At 40.3% G+C, this 9,363-nt stretch overlaps 1 protein-coding gene across 3 annotated transcripts; it reads left to right on the top strand.

Moving 5' to 3' along the window:
• The first annotated feature begins 2,692 nt into the window (after window positions 1–2,692).
• LOC125210911 (putative late blight resistance protein homolog R1B-16) lies at window positions 2,693–9,360 on the top strand. 3 transcript variants are annotated; one of them, XR_007174426.1, is made up of 4 exons: window positions 2,693–3,210; window positions 4,085–6,319; window positions 8,907–8,984; window positions 9,084–9,360. XR_007174426.1 is itself a non-coding variant. In XM_048110545.1 (3 exons), the coding sequence occupies exons 1-2, from the start codon at window positions 2,773–2,775 to the stop codon at window positions 6,308–6,310; spliced, it is 2,664 nt and encodes an 887-aa protein (XP_047966502.1). In that variant the 5' UTR covers window positions 2,693–2,772; the 3' UTR covers window positions 6,311–6,326; window positions 9,084–9,360. The 3 variants fall into 3 exon arrangements, 1 of the variants encoding a protein (XP_047966502.1); XR_007174425.1 differs by having other exon boundaries at window positions 4,085–6,326; XM_048110545.1 differs by lacking the exon at window positions 8,907–8,984 and having other exon boundaries at window positions 4,085–6,326.
• Window positions 9,361–9,363: the final 3 nt, after the last annotated feature.

The raw sequence follows: 9,363 nt of genomic DNA, 5'->3' as shown, positions 1-9,363 counted from the left end.
TTTTGGTGTGCAATGATATTATATTATGTTGACTATTAAATTTTTAATGACTGAATTAAGGCATAAAAACTATTATGTTATATAGTTTTTTTTTAATAGTGACATTTTCTATTCGGCCGGTCGCTGGTTGGGTATGGGGTATTACATAAAAATATAACTTTTGAGTTTTAATGTGTCATAATGTGAAAAAAAACACCGAGTAAAATAACTGAGTAAAATACATGTTGAGATACTAACATTAGATTCACCACAATCAATTCATTATAATTTAAAAAATTAGGGACTGATTAAATTAATTTAACAAATAGATATAAATTTAAATAACTCTCATTTTCTATATCCACTTATGGAAATATTTATTTTCTGTTTTATTTTACTACTATTTATGGGTTCACTATTTTTTAATTAATTTTTTTCTATCTTACTATATCAATTATGCACAGAAATTATTTTATATAGTTGATATGACCTAATTTTACTCTTCATGAAAATTATTTCATATTTCTGATATAACCTAATTTTATTGAGAGAGTTAAAAAACACTTATATCCACTTCATCTTGAAAATTACCAATTATGCATGAAAATTATTTCATATAACCTAATTCTATAGAATATCTATTTCACCTAGAAAATTAATTGACCTTCACAGCTGTATGTCAAGTAGCTTTATGAACATGTGCAGCATTCACTTCACCGTGAGCATTTATTTTGATGTAATACCCACTAATTAAACATAGTAATATTTAGAGGTCAATTACATATTTAGGTTCTATACTTATCACGACGCACGTTTACGGTCCTTATACTTGTAAAATATCATATGCGGTCCTTATACTTGTACTTATGCACGTTTTAAGGTTCTTTTCACTTTTTAGCAATTTTTTCGGACAAAAGCACCCCCAAAAGAATAGAGGGCAAATTTGTACACTATTTTATCTTCTTCACCCCCAAAAGGATAGAGAGCAACTTCTTCTTCTTCTTCTTCTTCTTCTTCTTCTTCTTCTTCTTCTTCTTCTTCTTCTTCTTCTTCTTCTTCTTCTTCTTCTTCTTCTTCTTAATTAAACATATTAATATTTAGAGTGAATTACATATTTAGGTTCTATACTTATCACGACGCACGTTTGTGGTCCCTTTACTTGTAAAATATCATATGCGGTCCTTATACTTGTACTTATGCACGTTTTAAGGTTCTTTTCACTTTTTAGCAATTTTTTCGGACAAAAGCACCCCCAAAAGGATAGAGGGCAAATTTGTACACTATTTTATCTTCTTCACCCCCGAAAGGATAGAGAGCAACTTCTTCTTCTTCTCCTCCTCCTCCTCTTTCTTCTTCTTCTTCTTCTTCTTCTTCTTCTTCTTCTTCTTCTTCTTCTTCTTCTTCTTCTTCCTACCTCTTGAAGGGCGTTGAATAAGAATGGTATTTTTGTTGGGATGTGATATCTAATGCTGATTTGTAGTGGAGTATAGTTTTGCGACCACAAACTGCACAATGGCAACCAAATTTCTATGGATTATAGAACATGTCCACAACTTAAATGTTCTACAATGTTTTCCAGGAAGAGGAAAAAGGAAGAAGGGGGGAAGAGAAAAAACAGTGTACAAATTTGCCCTCTATCCTTTGGGGGTATTTTTATCCGAAAAAAATGCTGAAAAGTGAAAAGAACCTTAAAATGTGCATAAGTACAAATATAGGGACCGCGAATGATATTTTGCAAGTATATGGACCGCAAACGTGCATCGTGATAAGTATAAGGCCCAAATATGTAATTCACTCTAATATTTAACTTTTTTTTTTCTTTCCATTTAAAACTCACACCTATCTCGTCTCTCTATAATTAAACATATTACTAAAAAAAACTACTAAAATCTTGTACAGACTAAAAATATGTAATTTTAGACTCATGGAGTTTTATTAAATTAGCAAAAATTTGTAAATTTGTTCTCTACTCCCATCATTCCAAGAAAGATGACTCATTCCTTGGATGGTACAAAATTTTATGCAATTTTATTTTGTGTGTAGCTGGAGAGAATAATGTACTCCTTCCGTTTCATGTTAATTGAGTTATTTTACTAATAGTTTCTAGTTAATTGAGTCATTTCTATTTTTATGCAAAAAATAATCATCTCTCTTACTTTATTATCTTTTCATCTCTTTTACTTTATGCACCATTCAATTAACATACTATTTTTAAAATCAGTGTCGAAAAAAAACGTCTTAATTAACAAGGAATGAAGGAGAGTAAGAGAAATGCAATAAAATAAAGATGAACGAACTATAAAGAAAAATCAATCATTTTCAATATGAAAAAGGAAATACTATAGCTTCAAATTTCAATACCAGATCTAATAGCTTCCTCTTTTTTGGCATTATTTAAAAATTCCATTACAATCACAATCGGAATAAGAATCAATTTTACTCCATCAATTTTATTCCCTCCCTCACATAATAAGAATCACATTTGCCATTTCGATCTGTCCCACGATAAAAGTCACATTTCACTATTATTATAAATAGTAAATAGGTTCTCACATTTTATTATAAAATCAATATAAAAAAGTGAATTTCATATTCCATTAACTTTTTCAATAGAATATTTTTTACATTTTATAAAACATGTGCTGCTACAGAGATAATAATACTACTCCTACTTTGTTCTATGCTTTTAGTATTATGGGGTACTTTAAGTTGGAGTATGATAGGTTGGAAGATTCAAAGGGAAAGTGACCGAAATCCTCAATAGAGAGAGGGAGAGAAATTGAGTCTGAAAAAATGGCAGAAGCGGCAGTGGAATTCCTGCTGGAAAACCTGAAGCAGCTGCTGATCCACCACGCCGACCTAATAAAAAACGCGAGGAGCCAGGTGGAGAAGCTGGAGCAGGACGTCGGCTTCTTCAAATCCTTTTTGAAGAAGGTGTCGAGCAAGAAGCTGCGGCAGGACCACACGCTCAAGGCGCTGGTGCGTGAGATCCGCGGCGTCATCTACGACGCCGACGACGCAATCGACACTATGGTCACGCAGGCCGCCGAGAAAAAGACACGGAAATACATCCCCAAATTTGTAACCCTCCCCAGCAACCATGACATCAGCAACGCAGAGAGGATCAATGAGATCTGCAGCAGGATCACTCACATCCTCAACGGCAATGACAAGTTTAACCTCCTCAATTTCTCCACCGCCGATGATGGCCCTGATGAAGACGCTCTGCAGGTCCACTTTTATTACTTACTACTACTTATTATCTTGATAAAATATGGTAAAATAAAATACTTAAAAAAATATTTTAGTTCCTAAAATCATTAACTTTCGGTTATTTACAAGACATTTTTTAGAAATAAAATACTCAAATATGTAGTAGAACATTTTTCCAAATACGCACACCATTTCCATTTTCCCGATTCAAAATATTCCAATCTATGATTTGTCGAACAAATTCTTAGATTAATTGAAAAAGCTAGGAAAGGAAACAATATCAAAGGTTTTAAATTTCCGGTGTGCAAATGCGGACATAACAATTGTCCACCTAGATGGTATTTTGCCGGAAAAATTTTAAAAGCTGGAAAAACCACGCTCTGCTGAAGTTTGTGGTTTTCGTACCACTTTTATAGTTTATGGGAAATAGCATATTTTTGACAAAGTTAATAATTTTAGGGACCATGATCCCCCGTTAAAATAAACTGTATAAATTCAATCTCTCTTGATATATATGGATGTGTGTGTATACTATTTGTAAAATTAGTGTAATAATGATGATACTCATTTTAATACTACTACCAAAGTTTGTTCATTTATGCATATAATTAATTTGCTATCAGCAATAATAACTCATGTGGATAGTTTAGAAAATCATAAATATATTATTAATAAGAAAAACAAAAGATGAAGAAACTAGCAAGTCTTGTAAAAGTGCATGTATAGACGAAAAAAGCCTAGAATAAAACTGATTATGTGTTAATAAACATAGGATAATTAAGTGACAAATTTCAATGATGACGTAGAGTATAAAACTGAAAATATAGTAGTAGTTGCTAATTGACATGAATTGTGAATTTCATGACCTATGATTATATTGTCCTTGAAGCAGCCAACACCATCAAAAAAAGATAATGTGGTGGGTTTGGAAGATGAGGCTAACAAAATAGTTGGCTATCTCAAAGAAAACACTTCACATTTGGATGTGATCTCCATCATTGGCATGCCTGGCCTCGGCAAGACAACACTAGCCGGAAAGATATTTCACGATCCCGACATCAAGTATGAATTCACCACCCGTGTATGGGTTTATGTATCCCAAGAGTTCACAGAGAAGGAGGTGTTTCTTTCCATTTTGAGACAGATGAAGACTCAGTTCAACGAGGAAGAGTACACGAAAAAGAGATGCTCAGACCTCGCGAAAGAAACATCAGCTCTTTTGGGCGAGGTTGGAAAATTCTTGTTAGTCATGGATGATGTGTGGGAGACTAAAGACTGGGATAAGATCAAAGAATGTCTGCCTGAGGATAACACGAGAGGTAAAGTCATGATCACCAGTCGCCAGATGGATGTGGGGAAGCATGTCAACCGCTTCAGAGAGCCTCACCCTTTGCGTAAGTTGGATTTGGATGAGAGTTGCGAGCTACTCCAATGGGAGGTTTTCAAAAAGCCAGAGTTCCCGCGTGGTTTGAAACGTGTCGGGAGAGAGATTGCTGCAAAGTGCGACGGCCTGCCCCTGGCTATCGTGGTGTTAGGAGGCGTTCTTGCCACCAAGTTCTCAAAAACTGAGACTCAATGGGAGATAGTTTCTACAAGTGTGAGTACGTTCCTTGGTTATGATTCAGAGAAACGCATGGAGAAGATCATAGCATTGAGTTATGAGAGGTTGCCTTACCACTTGAAAGAATGTTTCCTATATATGGGTATGTTTCCGGAAGATTGTGAGATCCCCGCTTGGAAATTGATCCGAATGTGGATTGCAGAAGGACTAATACAGCCCAAGGACGGCATCACCATGGAGGAGGTTGCTGGCTACAATCTTGATGATTTGATCAATCGAAATCTGGTTATGGCTGCAAAATTGAAGGCTGATGGGAGAGTCAAGTCCTGCAGGATTCATGACATGTTACGTGACTTTTGCAAAGTTGAAGGCGGGAAAGACAGTGATAATTTCTACCAAGAAATTAAGTGGTCCAGTGATGAAGGGCTTCAGCCCTCCGTCACTGAAGCACAGAAGCATCGACGCCTCTGTATCCACTCGCATGTCATGGACTTCTTCGGTAAAGGTCCAGAAGGCCCTTACGTCCGCTCGTTCGTCACATTCTCCGAAGATATAGAGGTGCCTTTAGACAAAATCGCGGCCATTTGTTCGGCTTTCAAGCTGTTGAGGGTTTTAGAAGCAAAGCCCCTCAAATTCTCGCGATTACCCAAGGATTTCCACGAGCTGTTTCATCTGAGGTACCTCGCACTATCCATGAAGCCAGAGTCGAACTCAACGCCTTCCGTTCTCCCCTCCACCTTCAAAAAGCTTTGGAACATACAGACTCTTATAGTCGACACAACATCACGTTCCCTCGACATCAGAGCAGATGTCATGAGCATGACTCAGCTAAGACATCTGAAGACGAACGCGTGCACCACTATTGTAAAGCCAGGTAAAGAAAGCAAAGAAGGTGAGAAGCTTCAGAGCCTCAGCACAGTGTCACCAGAGAGCTGCACGGAGGCACTCTTTGACAGGGCACGCAATCTAAAAAAGCTCGGGATCCGTGGAAAACTATCCTCATTCCTCAATAGCAAGACCGGAACATTTGATTGTTTAACGAAACTGAGCTATCTCGAGAAGCTGAAGCTGCTCAACGATGTATATCCGAAGCCACCTTCGCTTGGGAAGCTCGACAGCCTCCCTCCGGCCTATAAATTCCCCGTAAATCTAAGAAGCCTGACTCTACAAAACACGTATCTGGAGTGGACACACATGTCTACTTTAGGGTCACTGCAGAAACTGAAGGTGCTGAAGCTCAAGGACAAGGCGTTTGTAGGGACGACATGGGAGGTGATGGAGAGAGGCTTCAACGCGCTTGAGGTTCTGCATATTAGGAGGACTGATCTGTTGACCTGGACTGCATCGGCGCAGCATTTCCCGAGCCTTAAACAGCTTCAACTGCACAACTGTGAGAAGCTTAAGGAAGTTCCCATAGGGCTGGCTGATAATCCGAATCTGGAGTGTTTGGATGTGCACTTCTGTGTGGAAGCAGCTGCCTCTGCCATGAAGCTTGCTGCCGCCAAGAAGGCCAAAACCACCACCTTCACGCTCTCCATTTTTCCACCATGTGCATGAATCTATTATGTATGTGGTAAGTAATAGTACTTCATCTGTCTGCTATTTATAATCTCAATTTGACTCGGCATGAGTTTTAAGAAATTGTTTGAATTTGTGAAAAAAAATGAGAAAATGGAGTATGGAGGCCACTTTATAGCACGTGAATTAATGCATAATTAGTAAAGTAATAAAGAAGAGGAGATGATTAATTAAATAGTGTTAATAGATATTGTGACTGACATTATTAATAGTGTTTAATGAGTTGTAATGGTGGACCATAGTGGCATAGGTTGTAAATAAATTGATATATTCATAAATGGAAATGTCATATTTTAATGGGACAGACGGAAAAAAGAAAGTGCACATATTTTTATGGGATGAGTATTGGTTTCATAAGAGCATCTCCAATGACGGCTAGCCAACCGGCTAGCCGATTCGCGTGGCTAGCCGGTCGGCTAGCCGAACCATTGGAGTAGGCCACGGCAAAATCGGCGAATAAAGTGGCCAGGGCTAGCCGATCGCGTGGCGCTGGCCGATGCGCTGGTCGCCATTGTGGCGTGCCGATCGGCCAGCGCCCAATTTCGATTTTTTTTAAAACCTATATAAACGCGATTTTAGTTTCATTTTCATTTGCACCACTTGTTTTAACGAGTTTTCTCTCTCTCTAACTTTCTCGTACAAGAGCATCATCGAGCGATGAGTAAGGTGGGTGGTAGCGGTGGTCTTCAACGAGAAGTGTCAGTGCATCGGTCCATCCGTCTCATTTATGGCCAACGGAAACCGGCATGATATGGGCTACTACTTGGCGGATGGGATATATGGAAAAATTCATTAATTGCATTAAAAAAAAAGGTACATAGATTAAAAAAAAAATTACATAATAAAGAAAAAAAAACTATCGGCGTGCAGTCCTCCGTGCCCACAACTCTTCAATTATATCCTTTTGGAGTTGAATATGAGCTTCCACTTGGCGCATGTCGGCATATTCCTTGAGGCGGCCGGCTTCATTGAGAGGTACCCCACGTCGTACGCTAGGGGTGGCCGTTCCGTGGCTTGGACCGGCTTCATCGTCGTTGGCCCAACTAGTCAGTTGTACGCCTTCGTCATCGACGATCATGTTGTGCAGGATAATGCCGGCGTACATTATTTGGAAAACGCATCCGACATCCCACAAACGCATTGGACCCTTAATTGCCGCCCATCGAGACTGGAGCACACCAAATGCGCGCTCCACGTCCTTGCACGCCGACTCCTGTGTCGTTCCACAAAGTAGGCCTTCCTTTCATCACTTGCGTGCCCGATCGTCTTCACAAAGACAGGCCACCTAGGGTATATCCCATCCGCCAAGTAGTAGCCCATATCATGCCGGTTGCCGTTGGCCACAAATGAGACGGCTGGACCGACGCCCTGGCACTTCTCGTTGAAGAGGGGAGACGAGTTCAGGACGTTGAGGTCGTTTTTCGGCCCAACTACCCCAAAATACGCATGCCGGATCCACAGCCGGTAATCGGCTACGGCCTCGAGGATCATCGTGGGATTCTTTGACTTGTAGCCGGTCGTGTAGGCCCCCTTCCAGCGAGTCGGACAGTTCTTCCACTCCCAATGCATACAATCTATGCTGCCTAACATCCCGGGAACCCATGCTTCTCCCCGTGCATCTGCATCAAATTCGACAATCTTCGGGAGTAGGGCTTCAAGGTACTGCTCACCGAAAATGTTCATCACGCCCTCACAGAAATACTTCAGACATTCCAGGGCTGTCGACTCACCGAAGTGGAGGTACTCATCCCACATGTCTACCGCGCCTCCGTAGGCCAACTACCTGATTGCCGCCGTGCACTTTTGAATAGGGGTGTGGCCGGGTCTGCCAACCGCATCGTGCCTGAAGCGGAAACACATATATCGACGCTCCAAAGCGTCAACGATACGCATAAACAACTCCCCGCGCATTCTAAAACGCCGCCGGAACATGTTTGCGGGAAACCGCGGGTTCCCTGAAAAGTAGTCGTCATACGGCCGCTGATGTGCAGCTACGTGATCCCGATCAATCACTTGCTCGGCGGTGGACAACCCGTGGAGGGAGAGGTATGTCCTGCTGTTCCACCCTACGCATGTACCGCTCCATCTCGCGGTTCATGTAGGCCTCCATAGCCTCGTTCATCCTCCGTTCGTACTCCTCAGCATCCCCACCACTACCACCACCGCTACCACCCGCGTTACTCATCGCTCGATGATGCTCTTTACAGAAAGTTAGAGAGAGAGAAAACTCGTTAAAACAATCGGTGCAAATGAAAATGAAACTAAAATCGCGTTTATATAGGTTTAAAAAAAAAAAAAATTTAAAAATCGTCGCTGGCCGATCGGGCCGCCACAATGGCGGCCAGCGCATCGGCCAGCCACACGCGATCGGCTAGCCCTGGCCGGTTTTTTCGCCGAAATGGCGCTAGCCTGCTCCAATGGTTCGGCTAGCCACGTGAATCGGCTAGCCGGTTGGCTAGCCGGCATTGGAGATGCTCTAGTAGAATGTGAGTTATACGTACTGATTTAATTGAATGGTGGGTCCACTCCATTTACCTAAAATGGAATAGAGAAAATGACTTTAAATTATGGGCAGCTAAAAATAGCAAAATGGGACTATAAGGCACGGACAGAGGGAGTACTATGCGGTTTCAACTCCAACAGAACAAGAAATGTAAGTATAATCTATAACACCAAGATAGAATAATTGTTGCTGCATTTAATTGCTAAAATGTTTAATTTTTGTTGCGGGGCTGATCACGACTATTCGCAGGTACTGCATGCAAAAAAGTGAATGGAGAGAAATTATGCCCAATGAATAAATGTGCATCGCATCGTTGATTCTTTGAGTGAACAATATTATGTTGTAATAGAACTATCATATAGTTTTGTTTCGATTATATCTTTGTAGTTGTGCAATCATGTCTCTGACTATTCAAAGAAACCAGATACCGCTTACCAGTCCAGGTATGGTATTGAGTGTGTAGTATTTCCCATTCAAAGAAGCCAGATTGCCCTTAATTAATTAAGCCTTAATAATTTCTTTTCCAGGA

This window comes from Salvia hispanica, chromosome 3 (genome assembly GCF_023119035.1).
Source record: "Salvia hispanica cultivar TCC Black 2014 chromosome 3, UniMelb_Shisp_WGS_1.0, whole genome shotgun sequence".
NCBI classification, from domain to species: domain Eukaryota; kingdom Viridiplantae; phylum Streptophyta; class Magnoliopsida; order Lamiales; family Lamiaceae; genus Salvia; species Salvia hispanica.
This window is presented reverse-complemented; position numbering and strand designations above follow the sequence as displayed.

Bases quoted from the DNA above. Each gene is read 5' to 3' on its own strand.
- LOC125210911 (XM_048110545.1), top strand. From the start codon at position 2,773: ATGGCAGAAGCGGCAGTGGAATTCCTGCTGGAAAACCTGAAGCAGCTG. The intron at 3,211-4,084 runs GTCCACTTTTAT...TCCTTGAAGCAG, and splicing joins CTGATGAAGACGCTCTGCAG to CCAACACCATCAAAAAAAGA.